Here is a 20640-nt window from a genome sequence, read left to right on the forward strand (position 1 = left end):
TTCCAACTAGTTGTTAGGAGAAAAGTACCTAATAAAATGACCTCAAATTAAGATGTGAGTGGCTACTGGCATCCACTAAATGTGTCACATATTCAAAGAGCATTTTTATTTTAAAACTATTGTGAACCTAAAACCTCACCAGTGGTGGAAATTCACAGGTTGAGTAGCTGAGTTCCAGATCTCTACTTCTTGTAAACTGCTCAAGAGGGAGCAGGCTCAAGGCAGTATCTTTAAGAATGACTTCAGGGATCTGGATGCTACTTTCACCAGTTGTCTTAGCACATTGTGGGCATTAAGCATGAGTGGTTAAACTAGTACTGTCTTGAGTGCATTCACGGATGGCATAGAGCGGTGGTTTCAGGATGGAGGGTGTTGGGGAATGAAGAAAAGTTTTAGCTATGAGACTGAGAAGAGAGTTTGGGAGAAAAGATTCATTTAATGAGTTTTTTCCCCCCCGCAAAATGTTATCTGCTGTGCAATGTAAGCCTTCTCTTCCGTCTGCTCAATGAAATCCACAGTAAATTCTAGTGTTGACTAATGCTTTGTATGTTTAAGATTTGTTTTGTTTTTTGGAGTGGAATCTCAAAGAAGATGACAAGAGGGACAGCCAACATTTGAGTTATAACCATAAAGTGGGAAACAGCTTGTCTAATAGGAAATCAGCTTCTTCCCACTTAGACTAAATAAATGCTGATCAGATTTACAGAATACAGGTTTGGAGGAGCACTAATGCATATGTTCACTCCAGCCCTGGCTGGACATGTCTTCTCTGTAAAAGATTCCCAAGTGATTCTCACACCCTTGAGAATAAGGGGGATAAGGCTGTTCAGGGCTAGAGGGGACTCACTCAGGGATGCTAGCTTCCCAGGTCCCACCTGGCCATCCTGTGGGTAGAGTGAATTGGTATTTTTCGTACACCCCTGTTACCTGGGCAAGGCATAGCCACTGGTATCTTCTGACCTATGGGACAGAGTCCAAGCTCTTTGTTCTCCCTGGAAAATGTTTTCTCTCCTTCTCTGTCCGGAAAACTCCTATTCATACTTCAAGACCCAGCTCAAATACCAACTCTGGGGTCAAGCCTACTCTGACTCCCTAGGTGGAGCTAGTCGCTTCCCACTTTATGGATTTGTCGAGATTTCTGGAATGGTGCTTATCATCCTCTAGTGTAATTATTTATTTTGTACATTTGTTTTCCCTATTTACAGTGAACTCTGGGGAGCAAGGATTTTATCTCATTCATTTCTTTATCTCCAGAATTCTGGTAAATAGTAGGCACCAAAAAAGTGTTTGTTAAACAAACAGATAGATGATGAGTGGTAAAAAGAATTTTGCCACTTCTTTTAATATAGGATTGTATATTTTTCCCTGCTTTCTTGTAAAGGAGAGATACTGGTACCAAGTTTTGCTGTTAACTGTCTTTTCACAGTTTCTGATGTTTAACTGCACAAGGTTATATAATGTCTCACCTAAATAATTTAAGCACAAGTTCTTAAAGTATTATTTATCAGCTACAGTTTTTCTCTTACTTAACCCCTGACAGCATATATCAGTTGCTATAGCAACTTGTGTCATCCCTGGACTTCTTATTAAGGACACGTATGTCTTTTTGTCCCCTCCTCATAGTTCTTTCTTTACTGTCACCCACACAGACACAGACACACACACGCAATCCCCCCCATTCCCGCAAACAGAAAGTTCCCTTCGTGCATTCTATTTATAGGGAGCTGAGGAACAATATCAGGGGCTGGGGAAGATGTCATGAAACTGACATTTTCGTCTACTTCTCAAGTGAGAACACGTTGTTTCCAGTTTATCCTTTTGACTGAACAATTTCTTTTGTAAAAACCAAATCTATGGAAAAAGAAGAAATGCAAAGGTTTTTATAAAATAATATTCTTCAAAATAAGTTGTGCTACGTTTATTTGATATAATATAATTAGCCATTAAAATCAGTATTTGAAAAACATTTTTATGGGGAACATGTTCACAACATGAATCTGATAAAAACAGAATGCACAATTATTTATGTGGTTTGACCCCAATTTTGTCTGTGTGCATAGGAAAAGGATTGGAAGCAGACATCATGGGGTGATTGTGAGGATTAAATGAGGTATTATTTGTAAAGTATTTGGAATAATCTTTGGCACATAGTAAATTCTTGTAAATGTTTCACAAACAAACAAGTTTGTTGATGAACAGTCCAGAGTTTTTCCTTAAAGTGGCATTTGAATGTAGCTATTCTCAACTTCCTGTTAAACGTCAATAAGGTACAGATATGGATGAAAACTTTTAACAGCATCAAACACTAAGGCTGATATAAAGCCTGATGCTAAAATAGCAAAGAGAATGGCTGAGACTTTTAAAGCCAACAGAGGGAAATTGAGAAAATCTACCTGGACCTCAACTCATGGTCTCTTGAATGTGCTTCATAAATGAAACTACCTGAGAAGAGCTAGAAAGATGCCTCAGAACCCTCTCACCAGCTCTTCTCTGACTCAGGGTCTGTACTACCCAAGAACTGAGCGGGTGTCACTCCACCTTCCTCTTAGTCCAATGTTTCTGCCCAGCTAGTCGGGCAAATATGGCAAATCCAGAGAACAAGTGGGGAGGCAGTGGGGTACCTGGTCATGGCCCAGTGCATTCTGAGGACGGTGGCTTAGGTGTGTGACAGGGCAGAGACAATCACCCCTAGAAGTGGGCATAGTAGGAATTACAGTTTTCCATAGGCTACATCAGCTCAGAGTGACAGAGAATAGGCATTTGGGCCCAGGGCTCCCACAGTATCCCTAAATGAAAGAACACTGGAGACTGGGAGATGGACGGGGCTCTGCACATCACTGTATTTCCACCTGTAGATTTGAAAGTGCATTTTACCACCATCCTGGTGTGCTAAGAGTTGGATGCACCTTAGTAATATTGTTCCCAGGTTGCAATAAATCCCACCTTGCTCAAGGATGAATAAGGAAAAAAGCAGCTTAATGGGGACTATGGAAAAAATATGCCTTAGAACCAGAGAAAGAAAATGGCCACTGGGAGCCCCAGGGTAAGAGTTTGGCTCTGAAAATTCATCTGTAAGATATTTATGTTGAAACCTCTGAAGTAGCCATTTTTGTAAGTAAAAAACAGTTGACTCCCAGTGATTACCTGAGGTTCAACCAAGTGGAAGAAAATGCAGAGAAAACGTTTGGCTTCCTTCGAAGAGTATGAATATACAAAACCCAGTGCCAGGTTTAGTGGAAAGAATAACCTTTGTTGAGGAAACTACCTTGATACTTACATTGGTTTGAAAGGTGAGGCCCAATGAACAGAGTGAAACAAAGTAAGATAAGAAAAGTAACAGAAATTGGCAAGGGAAAGGGGATGTGGTGAGCAAGAGATGGGGGGAAGATGTGAAAGGATGAGAGAGGAGAGCAGACAACACCAACATAAGGCAGCAGGCTGGGGTCTTCTGGAAGAGATGACCAGTGAGGAGTTCTCAGAGGCAGAAATGACCAAGGAGGAATTGCTAAGAACAGGGATGTCCAATATTTGATTTGAAGTTCTTCGCTGTGCTCTGTACCTCAAACCTTCAGTGACAGTCTGCTACGTCAGCCCTGAGGCTGGATTGCACTTTGCATGGCCAGGAATGGAGTGGTGAGGCATGCGGGTGACACTTCCTAGAAAAGGGACAGCAGTTGCAAGAGATAAGATGCCAACTGAGAATCCAGAGTTCTGTGGAAACAGGAAATCACAGCCACAATAAGTAGGAGAAATACAATTCCTCCAAGAATTCTTGGAGATATTAGGTGGCATGTTGGGTTTCCTAGCACACAGAATGGGGATTCTAGACTTTTTTTTGTTAAGGACAGGGTGACCCCAGTACAATGTAGGACTATCATCTAGATTATGAGTCCAAGATGACATTACCCCTAGGGTAAAGCAAAGATGAAATAAAAAGTAAGAGATGGATAAACTAAGGAACAACTGTAAAGAGACTAGAAACCAAACAAAACCCAAATAAAACAAAAGCAAACAATGGCAGACTTAAAATCCATGCTGAAGTTGGTGAAAAACAGAATTGATGTTGTGGAAAATGGACCCAGCGGAGTGCAAACTTAAAGAGTTCTCTTAGAATGCAGAGGAAAAAAATTAAAGATAAAAGTTATCAAAGAGGAGATAAGAAGTAAGGACGGGGAATAGAAACCAGCCCACAGATAGTTGGTCTCTAACAGTGGAACTGAGCCCCAAGTCAAAGATGTAATGGGAAGATATTTTCTGGAGATGAAGAAAGAATTATACATGCAGACTGACCACATTCCAGGCAAAATCGGTGACAGGAGAATCTTATATAGACTTGCTTTGAAAGAAAGTTTCTGTGTGTGTGTGTGCATATGTGTGTGTGTATTGTTTTACCTACGATGATGAAGAAGAGTACTCTGTGAGAATTCAGCTAGAAGAAGCAGCAGAAGCCTAGCTGCTTTTTTCTTTTTTTTTGCTGAGGAAGATTCACCCTGAGCTAACATCTGTTGCCAACCTTCCTCTTTTTTTTTTTCCTTCTTGAGGAAGATTGTTGCTGAGCTAACATCTGTGCTAATCTTACTCTATTTTGTATGTGGGACGCCACCACAGCACGGCTTGATGAGTGGTATAGGTTGGTGCCCAGGATCCGAACCTTCAAACCTGGGCCACCGAAGCAGAGCGCGCGGAACTTAACCACTATGCCACAGGGCCGGTGCCCTAGCTGCTTTTTTTAATAGGAAGAAGAGTGGAAGGAAATATACCAACACATTAACAGTAGTTATCTCTTAGTGGTAGGGATATGGGTTGTTCCAATTTCCTCCTTTTGTGCTTTTTGTATTTTTCAAATTTTCTGAAGTGAATACGTATTATTTTAGTATCGTGATTAAAAAAATAAAGAAACAGTATTAATAAAACCTTGCCCTTCCTTCAGGGGCCAAACAAAATCTGACTTTTCCCAAGGAGCTTTATTAAAAGTGAACTATAACTCTCTGTACTTGGTTCAGTTCTCTGGCAATTGAGAAAATCCTGTGTTAACTTACTGTTATTTGCATGTCTGCCTCATTCTACTTACAAACTCCTTGGGGGCAAGTCTTATCATTTTTCAGCTCTTCATATTACTTCTTTCCCAAATAGGTACTAAAATATTTTTTGAAAGAATGAATGGAAAGCATAATTAGACATCTGAATAAGGTAGAAAAAGACTTACCTTTAGGTATCTATCTTAAATTCTTCTTCAATAATATATTTATCACTATGGGTCTGCCCTCTCTTTAAATTCATCTGAAACATGTTGCCATAATGGACAATCTCATCTGAACTATCCTTGGCAATTTAGCTGTGAGTGACTTGTGGCGTGGTCTCTTTCTCCTCCTGGGCTGCAAAAAAGTATTAACATTTGCCTTCTGGGTCTTTCTGTTTAGAGAAAGAAAGGTGAAATCTAAGATGCAGAAAGCCCTACATTACATTTTATTAATTTACCTTGGCATTTGCAAACGAGAAGGAAGATCTCCATTTGTGCCAGAAATGGATGGCTCAGATCCCAAACCTTTTCCTCTGTGTTCGTCTCAGTCAACACTTGCCATAATAATGTTGCATGACACACAACCACAAAATCTCACCGGTCTGCAAAGACCAGCACTTGCTTCTCACTCACACACCCGCAGTGGGCTGGGGGTCAGCTGATCTAGGCTGGGCTTGGCTCAGGGCTGGGGGTTGGGTCCAGTTCTGCTCTACTTGGTTCTCATCCTCCAGGTGCATGTTATTCTCACTGAGAGAGGAGGGATGCAAAGGACAAACCCTACCACACAAGCACATTTCATGGTTCTCTACTTGCCCAATGTTCTCTGACATCCCATTGGCTATAGCAAGTCACATGTCCAAGCCCAACCTCAACAGCATGGGGGAATAGACTCCTCCCATGAGGCCTTGGGGATGGTGGGAGAGAGTGAATATTGAACCATAAGACAATCTTTTACAGGGTTTCAGCACTTTTTTAGTCCTCCTGGCTTTTCCCCTGCTGCATTCAAAATTTTACTATTCACAGAAATTGAGAGGCACCAGGAATGGCATTATAAATTGTAGTTTACCATATTTACTCTTTCAACTTTTACTAATTCTGGGTAAAACCATTCCTAGTTAATATTAAATCTGAGGAACATTTTGCACATTATGTACTTGGCTCACTTTAGGACCCCTTCTTTTTCATTTTAAATACTAAACTTCTGGCCATCACCTCGCAGACATTTTGTATGCCAAAAAGCATTCTTTCACAATGAATCCCTACCTACAAGTTGCTTAGCTCTCTGCTTATTTGCCTATAACAGTGTCAAGCAAAGCTCTTCTAGACAGAGTTTCCAAGAAATGAATAACAATGTGGTTTCAAGGGCTTAGAATTAAGTGAAGAAAGCAAAAGTTGATCAAAGAAATATTGTTCTCTGAATAGGTATCTTCATAATGAAATAAAGCTCCTGTTTCTTTGGTATTAATTTGAAGTTTTATACAGAGCATCCTTGCTAGGGTAGAACCCTAGAGAGGAGCTTCAAGGGGACATATACAAATTATAAGCTTTTTGTGTTATAATAACAAAAGTGTACTATGGATCACTATTTTCTTACAGAAGAGAATTTGATTCATAGAAAAATCAAATTGATTTGTTAAGTACTAGTATTATATAATATATATAATATTAACCTATCATGATAATCTGTTAACATTTATTAAATGATGAAATTACTATATACTAGGTCCTTATCTGATGGCACAAACATATATTTTTCTCACTTAAATCCTCATAATACCCCCTGAGGTAGATATTATTATAACCGTCATTTTATAAGATAACATAATATGTTATTAAACAACAGATAGAAATATAGATATGCTTCTCTAAATTTAAGATAGAGGATAAAATAAGAAAGCAAGAAAAATAGAGAAGACAAAATTTCACAAGCCTGGGCACATAAGTGTTTTGTTTTTTTGTTGTCGTCTTTTTTATTTCAGAGAGTGAGTTTTTCAGTTTCATTATGAAGGTAAAGGCACTGTCAGCATTCAAACCATTGACGTCGACTGAGAAGAACTTAGTTGAGAGGTTTATTGTACTGATATTTCATCAAATGCCAGTTAAAGGGCTACAAATTCAGTGACCTACTTTCTTATCCTGCCTCAGTCTGTATGATGTTTTGACTATGCTGCAGATCTCCAGCACGAGTTATTGATTTTTATCTCACTCTTATTTCTATTGGCAGGTTGTTTTAACAGAAAAAGAAAAGGTAGGAGTAGGTTATAAGCTGGGACTGTACCCTCAGAGTGCACTGTAAGCATTTTCTGGGCTCCTCTGAAGCGAGCCTACGAATGCTAGCAGCTCCACCTCTCTGGCTGTAATAAAACTTTCTATATTTGAGTGTGATTTATCTCATGAGTTGGTTCGAGGTATCTAAAGGGTAACCAATTAATTAAGCTCCAGCCCCACATTCTCTGATATACCATTTTTAACAGGGGACATTTGGTGATGAAAGATTTTGCTCCTACTTAACACCCCACACATTTTGTGAATTTTCAGGATTGGAATTTCTATGTGACATTGGTTTGAATGATTTCCATCAAAACACATTTTGAGTCCCAACACTTAAAACTAAATTGCTTTGTAAATTATCTTTTCTGTTAGTTTTACTACTTTTTTTTTTTTTTTTCCTCATTGTCATTTAACTGAGACACCTTTGATTTTCTTGGCGTCATGATGGGTTCTTGTTACTCCCAGCTTCAAGAATCCAGAAGCAGGGCCAGCCCCGTGGCTTAGCGGTTGAGTGCGCGTGCTCCGCTACTGGCGGCTTGGGTTCGGATCCCGGGCGCGCACCGATGCACCGCTTCTCCGGCCATGCTGAGGCCACGTCCCACATACAGCAACTAGAAGGATGTGCAACTATGACATACAACTATCTACTGGGGTTTTGAGGGGAAAATAAATAAATAAATAAAATCTTAAAAAAAAAAAAATGAATCCAGAAGCAAGTTTGTGATTGTGTGCCTGGTTGTGCAGAAGGATGGACCCTGCTAGTTGGCTGTCCAAAAAAGAAATACCCTCGGCTGCATCCTTTCTCTGGAGCATGATTCTGTCTGTGCAAAGGATTGCTCTTGTTGTAACATCTCTCAAAGTGATTGAACTAGCAATTGTTTTCTTTTCTCTGATGTGTTGCTTGATAGTCTGAATGCTGATGTTGCTGTTCAGAGTATTTTCAACCCATTTGTTTCACTGACCCCAAAGAAGGTGATGTCATGTTTGTAGAAAGGCTAAATTGTAGGCTAAGATAGTACCTTTCTTTAAAAAAAAAAAATCAGACAAATAACAGATCCAGTAATGGACACTTTATTTAGGTTTCACATTTATTCCTAACTCATACATTTTAGTGACCGTGGTGGTATCTTAAAAAGCTGCCTGCTACTCACTTTGATGGATTCTAAAGATATGAATCAAAGAAATGATGGAAGAAGGAACAGGATTTCTTTTCGTTTCAGATCTATCCACATGCCTCTTTCCCAGACCTCCTGTCTCAGATCTTCTAATTTTGTTCTTTCCAGGCCCCCAACCAACCATCTAAGCCATTCACCACTGAGTCTGTATATATTCTTACCTTGAGCCACCAAGAGGATGATAGCAATTAATAATGATAAAACAGTAAAAGCATTAAAAACACTTTGTACAACTCTAGTTGCATAAATTTAAAAAATTGGTTGAAGGAGATAATTCTCTCAGAAACACATACATCAAGGTTTGACTAAAGAAGTAGGAAACTTAGAAAGATCACTAACTATAGGAGCCACCAAAGAAGTTGAGAGAGAATTGGCTCCAACACTGTCATTGAGGGCCTAATGATTTTAGCATTGAGTTCCTTCAAACTTTAAAGAATCAGATAATTCTGAGGCAATATGCATTTTTTGGGAACTTAGAAAAAGTGCACTTCATGCACTTTGTATTCCTGGGGTAATGTTGATCAGCATTGCTGTTTTGATATAACCCATGCCTTATGGAGGGATAATGACTAAAGACTCCAGGCCTAGGAGAGAGCCTGGGGTCCAAGGTGAGTCCTTGGTTGGGATGGTTGGAGAAGAGGAAGGAAGAGGTAGTTCCCACAAATTATGTAAATCCCAGATATTAACCACTTAGATACCAGGTGTACAACCATCCTCAGAAACTATCCACTCACTTTCCAGTGATTGATTCTCATATAACACCCTGTGCATATCTCAGTTTACTGGTTGTATCCTTTCCTTGATTATCCATTTTATGGAGGAGTCACTCACTAGAGGGGAACTTGAGGGTAGGAAATGCATATTATTCTTTATATCTCTGGTGCTATTACAGTGCCTGCCATAGATGGGTCCTCAGTACATGTTTGTGGAGTGAATGAATGAATGGGTGACAGAATGAATGAATGCACTGAAAAGTACTCTGTTCACTTGGTGAAACTAGCAGAAACCTTGATATTAGAACCAAAAAGAAAGCTATGAACTTAGATCACTTATGAATACGGCTGCAGACTCCTAAATGAAATTCTAGCAAACAAAATTCAACACTACATTAAAAGAATCATCCAGTATGACGAAGGAGGGTTTCTCCTGAAACTGCAAGGATAGTTTTCTATTAAGAAAACTATCGCTGGCGGTATGGAGACGTGAAGTGTCACAGCCATTTTGGAAAGCAATCTAGCAATATCTATTGAAGTTAAACATATGTATGTTTCTTGAGGCAGATATTCCACTCCTGGGGGTCCATCCCATGGAAATAAAAGCATAGGTGCATGAGGACACATGTACAAAAATGTTTATTGCAGCATGGTTCAGAGTGGCAAAAAAAGTGGAAACCAAGTTAGTGTCCTTCAGAGGGGAAGAGCAGAGGATATGATGGTGCACCCACTCTGTAGGGTGTTATACCAGATCTAAAGAGAATGAATTAGAGCTACCCCACGTGATTTCCACAAAGTGCTATTGAGTGATAAAAAGCAAGGTGCATAAAAGTATATATAAGAAGATCCCATTTTTCCAAAAAATAAAAACAAAACCCAAAAAGGAAAACAAATCCCTACATCTGTATATTTACTAGTTGAATAGCTGTGAGTGATATTACTTCTTTTGACTTCCATTTCCTTCTTTGTAAAATTGGGGTGATGATAATGCACATCTCATAGGACTTTTGTGAGTATTAAATGAGTTATACATGTAAAATGCCTGGTACATGGAAAGTACCTGAGAAATATTAGCTGTTATGATGATGATGATGTTAGTAGGCCTGAATAGAATATGTAGAATTCAAAGAAAAATATGGAAGAACACAAACTAGATTGTTAACCTGGTTACTTCATGTGTCATTGAGGGGCTGATGTGGGTTGAAGGGAGAAGGAAGTAAATAAGGAAAAGAAAATAAATGTATTTCACATTTATACGTTTATTTAAAATTGTGGCATGTGGGACTGTGTGTAAAGAAATACAATTAAAATACTTGTAAAAAGAAATATTTATTACTAAGTATATCAAATCAATAGTCCCAATATGAAAAAATAGTATAAAAGAATACATGCTGAAAAGGCATTCACTAAAATTTAATCCCATCCCTCCTTAAATATAAGTCTAACAAAACTTTGAAAGGTGTTTGTTTAAAGATATAAAGGATAAGTATATTAAACACCAGCCATGAAACTCTGATGGGAACACATTAGAACAGGGTTTCTCTGAGTGTATTTTCTGGAATACTGATTCCACAAGAGGAATAAAAGGATTGTGCAGTGCAGTGATTTGGGAACATGTTGCTCACAGGTAGCCCACACCTGGATCACAATGAGCGTCAGCATGGCAAAGGTCTAAGTACATTTTGACCTTGAGGTTCTGGCTAAAATGCCTCTTCTTCAGGGGAACATTCCCTGGCCATGTTACTTCAGGTACATCCTCTTCCTTTCATTCTCTGTCACAATGCTCTATTTCCTTCATCTGTAACCATCAATTAAGAGAACTCCACTGAAATCTTAAGAATTTTCTCTTTATGTGTTCTAGCTGCTGTTTAGACCATAGTTCCATTGATTTAATCAGTCTTCCTCCATAAAATTTTTCTTCGTAAGGAAGTTCTGTGGCCATTGCAGCTGAGAGTCATGATTAGGTAATTTCTACTGCATGGATTGCTGGTTGACAGCTATTGGCCCACACTGGAACTTTGTGCCTTGGTTTGTCATACCTGCAAAAAGAAGGCAGTTATTCCTGCATCTCGTCTTTCCCGGAAGTGTTTTGTGCACAATAGAACGCATTTTTATGAAGTCCTTTGAGTTTCCCTGATGGAGTGAGTTTGGCATTGGCAAGACAGCATTACGATCGCTATCAACCTTCAAAGCCCCCTTTTCTTTCTCGTGGTTAACTTGGTAAAGCCGTGAGTGTGGCCAAGCAGCTAAGTTATCTCTCATCTTTCTTAGCCCTCTATGTTAAGATCTGTTTAAGCCTGTGCCTTTTCTCCCCCCTCTTTTGATGAGTGGGGCGGTCAGGAGAGGTTTTTAGAATTGAAAGAGTTTCTTTATCTTTTTTTTCTCTCCTATGATCACAAAATAACTGTGCTAAGCCTTCACACTTGAGCAGAACTCTGGCATAGATAAAATGTATGTTGGCCCCTAATCAGCTGGGCTGAATTCCTGTGTTGTACCACAGTGATTACAGCCAGTCAGATTTCCTGATTGCTGGCATTTCTACCCTTAGATGAAAATCTCTGTTTGTCCTGAACCGATAACCACAGATGGGCTAGTTAACCATCTTCATATACTTCCTTCTCTTCCAGGTCCTCCTGAACATGGAAGACATAAAAATCCGTGAAATGCAGATTTTTGACTACAGGAAAAAAATCGCTGAATCAGAGACTAAACTAAAACAGCAACAGAACCTGTATGAAGCTGTCAGGTCAGACAGGAATCTGTACAGCAAAAACCTGGTTGAGGCTCAGGTAGAGAATATGTTTATGTCTTTCCATTTTCATTCCTCCCCATCCTGGGTTTAAAGCAGTTTCTGTTATCCTAATGGCTGAATTTAGAATAGATCGAGAAAGAAATCTCATGGAATTCACCTCAAAGAGAAGGTCAATTGACGCAGAACTATCAGATCGTTTGAAATGGAAATGACACAACTTTATAGGAGATGATGATCATGGTCCTGCTTTTAATTATTATGTAGAATTTCCATTCTCCTGTTTCTGATTTTTAAAACTGTTAATAGTTGCCATGAGTCAGAGGGGAGCAGCGTACTCTTGTCATCTAATTGGAGAACTTTGCTTTGCAATCTTTTAGTGATAATGTTTGTTGTAGTTCCAATTCCTCTCTTGTGAAATGAGGAAAGAAGTGTGTGTATTTGTGTGTGTGTATGTGTATGGCATATTTGTTATGCATACTATGCATATATCTCATGAGAATATTTCAAGAGTTAAGGCTATAAGGTGCTTTGAGGTTGACGGGCACAAGATACAAAGGAACAGCCCAGTTGTGACTGGTTAGGAGACTCTTGTTTTGAGAGAGTCTCCCTTAAAAGCTCTTGAATATGTATTTAATGTCCACAGGGATGATGATTTCTATTTAATTCACTTTCAAACATTTCCCCTTTCATTTTGTTAGGATGAAATAACAGAAATGAAGAGAAAATTAAAGATTATGACCCATCAGGTAGATCAGCTGAAAGAAGAAATCTCTGCCAAAGAGTCAGCACTTGTGAAGCTACATCTGGAACAGCAGCGGATAGAAAAGGAGAAGGAAATCTTGAAGGTACAGATCTTATAATGAAAGTAATGGACCAACAGTCTATCTATATGACCCGCTAGCAGGCTCCACAGTCGCTGAAGGCAACAAGGGGCAGGGAGAACACAAGACACCAGGAGGGTGAGCTCTACCACCTCCGCGTCACTTCCTTGTAGGGAGTGCTCCCAGGTAGAATGGGGAGGAGGCCAGTGGAGATGCCCAAGCACCTCGTTCTCCTATGTTGGCTACCATCACATTAGCGGAAGAGGACCTAGCAGGTCAGCGGTGCCCAGGAAGCCCTGGAGCTTGCAGGCTCACTGCAATCTCTTTGCATGCACAACCCAAGTCCAGCTCCTGCGCCCACACTCAACCCTCCCAAACTCCTTCCTGGGCCTTCTATAAGTCAGTGCTGGCAAGACCCTTTGTCTTTCTGTCCTAATCATGGTTTACATCACATGCACATGACTTTTCTGCCTACAATATCATTAACTACTGGGCATCAAGCTTTGTCCTTACTTGATTTGCCCTCAACCAGGTTTATAGTTCGCCTTACTGTTGTGGGTCTAAGAACTTTGCAGCCACTTCTCCAGGGACTCACCTGTCTTCACATATATTACTGAGACATATCTTTTTAAATGTACTAATTTAGAACATTCTATGTCTACTAATATAAAGACTTTTTCCAATAACACGTACTAAATAATTACACCATTTCAAATCCTCAAACCAAATATGTTTTACTATACACATTCACTAAACCTAATGTATTTTCCTTTTCCTATCCAATTCAATAGATTTCTCTTCTAATCCATTTGACCGAAGAATTTGAAAAGGAACTTCTAAGAGAATGATGACATTTTTATTTTGAATGTATATGCAGAATATTCATGGATGTTTATGAACCACTTGCAGGAACTATCTACAACAAATGAGAGACTGGGTATCTTGGTTTCTGCACGTTATTAGCTTTCAAAGATAGTTCCTATCTTGAAAATGTGTACCTAGTGTTGGACAGATTTAATGCCATATTTCCTTGATTCCAAGATGCCATAGGTTGAAATATGCACTCTCAATAATGGGTGTTGTCAACTCAATGATAGGTCTTCATGGAAATAGAATTACTACATGAAATTAACTTAAGGCATGTTTGGTTTGAGAAAGATTAAAATGTTACAAAGGTGCCTTTATAAAAAAGGTATGGTAATTGATGTATTTACTTGTGTGAGAATGTCATCTCCCCACTCCAGAAAAAAAAAAAAAAAACCCGGAAAATTCTGCAGTAAAATTTATTTACATATAAAGAAACATAAATATATTTTCTAAAATTTGAAAATATCCTGCATCTTTGCCCTTATTGTCCTTGTTCGAAGCATAGTTTTGTAGAAAGTAGAAAGTTTGTTTCAGCCGGGAGCCTGTAGTGGGATGAGGTTTATTTATCGTTGAATGAATTAGAAGAATCTTACTATAAACACTGCTTCACTCATGGGCCTCAAGGACCCACGTTAGCAAGGCTTCAGTGTAACTTGATATGGTACATCACCTCTTTCTTTTTAGAGGACGACATTGATCCTCATCTCTCACTTTCCCAAGGAATGCTCTAGTCAGAAGATTAGTATTACCTCATAATAGGGTCTAAGGTGGAACTAACTGCCTTCTACAAAATCCTGCTTTAGAATAAGCAATGTCCTATGCAAAAGAACCATTATGCCTAATTCTTTAGAGTTTGACCGGTTAATATTTGTTTCACTTATTCTCTCTATCATCAGGTATCTACACATATAAGCTCCAAAAAGGCATCATAATAAAATAAAATAAGGGGCAATAGGGCTCTCTGTTTTTTGGTCCTGGGCCAGCAGAGTTGGCAGCTGGTGGACATGAAAGATGATTAAAGGGCTTCTGCTCTAGAGAGTCTGCCCTAAATGGGGAATCCTAGGTCTGGAGAGCTTTGGGTCATGGATTATAGGAAGATGATTGCTTTCGACTTTCTGTGAAACTAGGATGCCATCCCCCCCAGCCTTTCCCATTAAGGCAAGAATGAGGAACTGTAAAAGGATACCGGCTTGATTTATTATTTGAGGTTATCCAAGGGTGACATGCAATGGTGCTTCAACTGGATAATTTTGGCCTATCATTAAGCCCATTGACATTCTTTAGAAAAATATGACAGCTCAAATGTTGAGTTTGAGCTCTTGACTTTTTTAGCCTCAAATTTGAATCATGTTCCACACAGGTCTCTGGATTTCATGCATCTGAAGTTTGCAAACCAAAACCCTGGAGGAAAGGGCAGATTTTCTAGTAACTTTGCTCCAAGAGACATTTAGCTTATTATTGTGAGTTCTACAAAGATTTGTGGGTGCATAATCCCTCCCAGAAGAGCAAGCCCTAGCCTGTTTGTTAGACCGTGAGATGCCTTTTGACAGGACAATCCAATTTACCACTTCTCCAAGCCAGCAGACAAACAATTGCCCATAATAGGTCATCCCCATCCTCATTCATCCCCCTCAAAATAAAAATCTTGCTCCTTCCATGTTTCTTTCCTTTTTCAGTTGCTACCAGGCTCTACTGACTCCTCAGGATTCTAGATGTCGTCAGCACATTATGGTTGTGACAGAATGTCAATAGTTCTCTGTAGATGTTGCTGCCTCTGCGTTCATCTGCCCATTCTGTCCCAGTCTTGTTTCATCAGCACTGAAGGAGCCATTTCATTTGGAGTGTCTGCCTTCCAGTCCTAACAAGCCCCCAATTCTGTCTCGTCACCTCCCAATCATCCCACATCAATCTGACAGCACTTTCATTCTTGGTGAATAATTCAGCAAATTCTCTGTGTCCAGAGCTCAGCAGCACATTAGCGACTGGCTTCAGAGCTCCATATCTTTTTACTTAGTTGACTCTCTAGAATGACACGGATGGAAACTGTCGGGGAGAGAGAGAGAGAGAGAGAGAGAAAGAGAGAGAGAGGGAGAAAACTTAATTATTCCTGTGTCTAGAAGGCTTCAAGTAGTCTTATTTGTTTTGCTTGAGGTAAACAGCTGGTTTCTGTGAAGCCCCATGAATGTCAGGATCATGTATGAATGGGTGAAACTCCCGGAAGTGTGGATCTTGAGATATTATTTATGTCTGCAGCAAAATTAGATGATAACCATAAACACCTACCACAAAACTGTATAATTGTGGAGGCAGTGACTAAGGAGTGTGTCCTGCCATCATAGTACAACCTCATACCGCCAGTAACACTTTGAGAGATGCTGATACCTCAGGTCCCACCTAGAACATTGCTTGATGAGCTTTTGGGTGCACAGCAGTTGTTACCATCCATCCTGGGTGAGACAGCTCAGATTTATAGCTGCTAAATACATTAGACCCAAGGTAGTTTGTTGATGTTAACATTTGCTGCCAACGTCTAAAGCCACATCTTGTTTACAGCCCATAAATTTAGGACATAAGGAGACCACTCAGAATTTTGATATATTATGGAAAAAACACCCAGCAATGCCAAGCACACAAATGGTTTTACATTCCAGACAGATACTTTTACACACCATTGATTGCATTTTAATATAACAGGGCTTTCATTTTGTTCTGCTGATGGATTCTGATCAGCTCTTGGCACTTAGGAACAGGGAAGTGAATGTTGAACATCTGAGAAAATAAAAGTTTTATTAAAGAAAGCATGAGCCAAATAGGTATTTTATTGCCGTCTTCACTATCACCTTAAATGATTATAGAAATAGAAAGGCTGGTTCTTCACTCTCTTTCCTGACAGGCAATCCCCCAAAATGGTAAATACCAGATCAGATCTTTTCTCAATAAGTATTTCCTTTTGCTTATCCCTGGACAAAAACGTATTTTATGAATGAACAAACAAAATGTCATAAAAGAAACGCTTGGTTTTACAGTGGCGAGCTGCATTTAGTTTGTGACATTACATGTCTGTTACTAGGTGCGTAGTACCTTCTACTGTTTGGGTAAGTTTGAGGCATGGAATTAATGACTCTTGGTCTTCAGGGAATAGAGGCAGACTGTGACCTGAGTTGGCTTGGTTCACAGGAACTTGCAAATACAGGGTTTTCTATCATCCCAGTGACATTTCTGGGTGGGTGAAGGTAGGTGTCCCAATATTTCCTTGAAGGAAATAATTAGCACTTTTTCGCTGTCATTTGCTGACCTGCAAGCCATTGAAAAGTTGGAGCCTAAATATCATCTCATCATCTCCCTTGCAATTCCTAGCCTGGGTGAAAGCAGAGCTCCTCCTCTCATTTTATTTCTTGTGCTCACCTGGTCTGTGATACCATCTGTCCTTTCTATCTGGGCATGGAACCTCTCAAAGACATATTTCTGCTTTAATATGATTAACTCTGTGACTCCGCATTGCATCCTCTCTACAGTGCATGGCATTCAAGGCCTTTCCCAGGCTGGCTCAGCTGATTTACCAACCTTACCTCCTGCTCTTCCCTACCTAACACTCTAATCCAGCCACACTACATGCTTTGCTGTCTGGTGAACACATCAGGTACTTTATAGTTTGCACGCCTTTGCTCTGGAAAGCCTGACTATTGAATACCCTCCCCCTACCAACACATACCCCTCCACTTTGGAACTATCTGTCAGCTGCCAAGGCCCTGACTGGTTCTTCCCCCTAAATGCCAGGTAGAAATAAAAACTCATTCTTGTGTCCTCCCCTGTCCTTTTTCACACAGTAGATAACATTGCCACACTGTAGTGTGGTTGGTTCGATTTGTCATTTCCAATGGATGATGAATCCCTCAAGTATTACTCATAGTATGTCCTTGACTTGGAACCATTGGGTGGTGATAGCAGAGTGGGCATAAGCTTTAGAACCAAAAGATGTAGGTTGGAATCTCAACTCTGCTACTTACTAGCGATGTAAACTTGAATGAGTTAATTTGCTTTACTTTGTTTCTGTAATTGCATTTGTAAAATGGGGATAAGAGTAGCTATGCAAAATGCCAGGTATCATGCCTGGGATATTGTAGGTTACAAATATCCTTGTGGAATTGAATAAATGTGTCCTTTGATGAGAGGAATTTTCCTTCAGAAACTTGCCAGTCCATAACACCCTTTCCCCATCACTCTTGTGATTTCCATGTAACCTCAAGAGCCTCAAGATCTGAGCTCTTCCAGGAAGCCTCCCTGACAACTCCAGTCCTCTGACCTCCCATCATATCGATTCACCGTTGTGTGTTAAGAAAAATAATGAAACATTATTGCCTGGACCTGTTAATATTTGCACAATACTTGTATGTCTTATCTTCCATGTAGATTGGAAGCATCTTAGAAATAGGATCTATATATCTTTTTATACCATGACATCTCTTTGGTCCCATCAAGATGTTTTATAAGATAGACGCTTGGTTGTTATCTTTGTTAATTTAATTTTTGCTCGCAATGGGCTTTCTCTTTGCAGTTGATGTGCTGGTGGTTTTAGGACCATTACAGGAGCTGGTACATTCAGAGGCTCCTCCCGTCTTCACCCCACATCCTCCTCTGCACTATTCTTTGTGAATTCTCTCCATGTTTAGCTGGTAAGAGTAGTGCTGTTGAATACCAATGAGCCCCCTGCTACCCGTTTATAGAAAACTGATGGAAATCCCTCAAGGGCACAACTCATAGAATAAACATGATCACCATAATGTGCGTTGCTATTTCTTTACCGGCTTGTATGTGCGTGTGTGTGTTAATCTTGTTTTGCTTGTGAGAGTGATCAAACCATGTTAAACGAAACATCAGAGGAAAGTATCAGAAGCACAGCTGTATGTCTAAATCCAGACCCCGCAGTCCTAGTTTGTGCTGTTACAGAGTGAAATTTGTCTGCATCTTTCACTCTTTGTCAGGCCGAGCTGCAGAAGCTGAGACAGCAAGCCCTGGAGACCAAACAGAGCATTGAAAAGCAGGAAGCTGAAGAGAGAAAACTCCTGCGAATCATTGCTGAGGCTGATGGAGAGAGGCTGAGACAGAAGAAGGAATTAGACCAGGTAGGAACACCTCCTCACCAGGCCTGCAGACCTCATCAGCAGACCCAGCTGTTTGGTTCAACTCTTCACAGATCCTCATTTTTCTCTAAGCTTTTCCATTTAGTCTGTTGGAAGAACAGCAGCAGAGGTCCATCTTCTGTTGATTAATTATGAAATATTCATTCATTTACTGAAGTCGTATTTACGAGCACTTACTGTGTGTCGGTCATTGACCGACAAGAAAACAAGGTGCCTGTCCTCAGGGAGCTTACATTCTAGTATAATGTAATTGCTCATATATAATTGCAATTAATAATTACATAATTTGGGGATTAGAAGCTTAAATGCTTTCAGAGATCTGGCAGGTTAAAAAGAAAAGAGACAAGTTGATCAGCTTCAGACAGCAACGAGTGGTAGAACTTGGCAAGAGGTAGCCCATCATAAAGTCATTTAAATATAATCATTTATAAAATAATGGGTTGGAAAAAAACAAACAAACACTTATGGGCCAAGGGTTATTGAATTGTTCTTATCACGGATTATTTGTTGAACTCTTTCCAACGAGACTGCAAACTCTCATGGGAGGAGTCCAGTGTTGATGGTGGTAGCAGGCTATCTCCAGTGCCCTGCCCACTGGGTGCCTAGCACATGTGGGCATTGGATAGATATTCACTGATGGAATGAGTGCTGCTGCCGTGATGAAAAGTGAGACCTTTAGTTCCCTGGTGGCCATGCCCTTCCCTATCTTCTTAGGTCATCAGCGAGAGAGATATCCTGGGGTCGCAGCTTGTTCGGCGCAATGATGAGTTGGCTTTGCTCTATGAGAAGATCAAGATCCAACAATCCGTGTTGAATAAAGTCGAGAGGCAGTACAATCAGAGATTGGAGGACATGAGAATCCTCAAACTTGAGATCAAGAAACTTCGCTGGGAAAAGGGGATTCTTGCCAGGAGTGTGGCTAATGTCGACGAACTCAGGTAATAGGAGACTGCTCAGAGCTGAGGGCACAGCTGTCTGTGGGGAGCTCCCGAAATGACTTTGTGTTCCTCTTGTTGGTCATTGAAGGTCTTTATCAAGCTGTATAAAATATATATATATATATATTTTTTTGTGTGTGTGAGGAAGATCAGCCCTGAGCTAACATCTGTCACCAATCCTCCTCTTTTTTGCTGAGGAAGAGTGGCCCTGGGCTAACATCTGTGCCCATCTTCCTCCTCTTTGTATGGGATGCCGCCACAGCATGGCCCGACAAGCAGTGCATCCGTGCGCGCCCAGGATCCGAACCTGGGCCGCCAGCAGCGGATCGTGTGCACTTAACTGCTACGCCATGGGGCCGGCCCCTAAGATAATTTTTTATATGTTGAAATTATCAGCAAATAATGAGAACAACTTTTCCATAATTCACAATCTACATTGTGTCCATTCCATGTCACAAAAAATGAACTAATTTCCTTTCAGGGAAATATAAGAGGGTGCAAAAAGATCTTTTAAAAACTTTATTCTGGATTTTAAAAATGAAATTTCAAGTGAAATCACAAATACAAGCTAGTTACAATTCAGAAAAAATTTCCCCCAATGAGCTCTTTAGAGTTTCCTTAATAAGGCAGTAGGTGAGAGATGGAGCATCAATATTTAAATTTAATCCTGGTAACATTTGCACATCTTTTTCTTGGAATTATACACAGAATAAAAAGAGGGGAAAAATTTAATTTTATCTCTATTTGAAAACTCTGTTTCCTTCGAAGGCAGCCAAATTTTACATCTCACTCTTGATTTATCTTCTGCAGCTTTCCCTTTAGCTTAGTGTGCCTTCTTCTTGCTTTAAACCTTACATTATACAAGATCTACTTTCCCTTTGGGAAAACATCACCGTGTTTTATATAGGCAATTGCAGGAAACCAAATAAGAAGTCTGGTGTT

At 39.9% G+C, this 20640-nt stretch overlaps 1 protein-coding gene across 1 annotated transcript in view; it reads left to right on the forward strand.

Annotated features, from left to right (window-relative positions):
- Window positions 1-20640, forward strand: part of CFAP58 (cilia and flagella associated protein 58) — a 104224-nt gene that overhangs the window by 23450 nt on the left and 60134 nt on the right. The window contains exons 10-13 of the mRNA XM_014785827.2: window positions 11807-11968; window positions 12630-12776; window positions 18602-18742; window positions 19475-19698. Coding sequence (XP_014641313.2) covers window positions 11807-11968; window positions 12630-12776; window positions 18602-18742; window positions 19475-19698 — 674 coding nt within the window. The remainder of the gene's footprint in view (window positions 1-11806; window positions 11969-12629; window positions 12777-18601; window positions 18743-19474; window positions 19699-20640) is intronic.

Source organism: Ceratotherium simum, chromosome 6, assembly GCF_057802395.1.
Source record: "Ceratotherium simum simum isolate JZ-2026a chromosome 6, ASM5780239v1, whole genome shotgun sequence".
Lineage (NCBI taxonomy): Eukaryota > Metazoa > Chordata > Mammalia > Perissodactyla > Rhinocerotidae > Ceratotherium > Ceratotherium simum.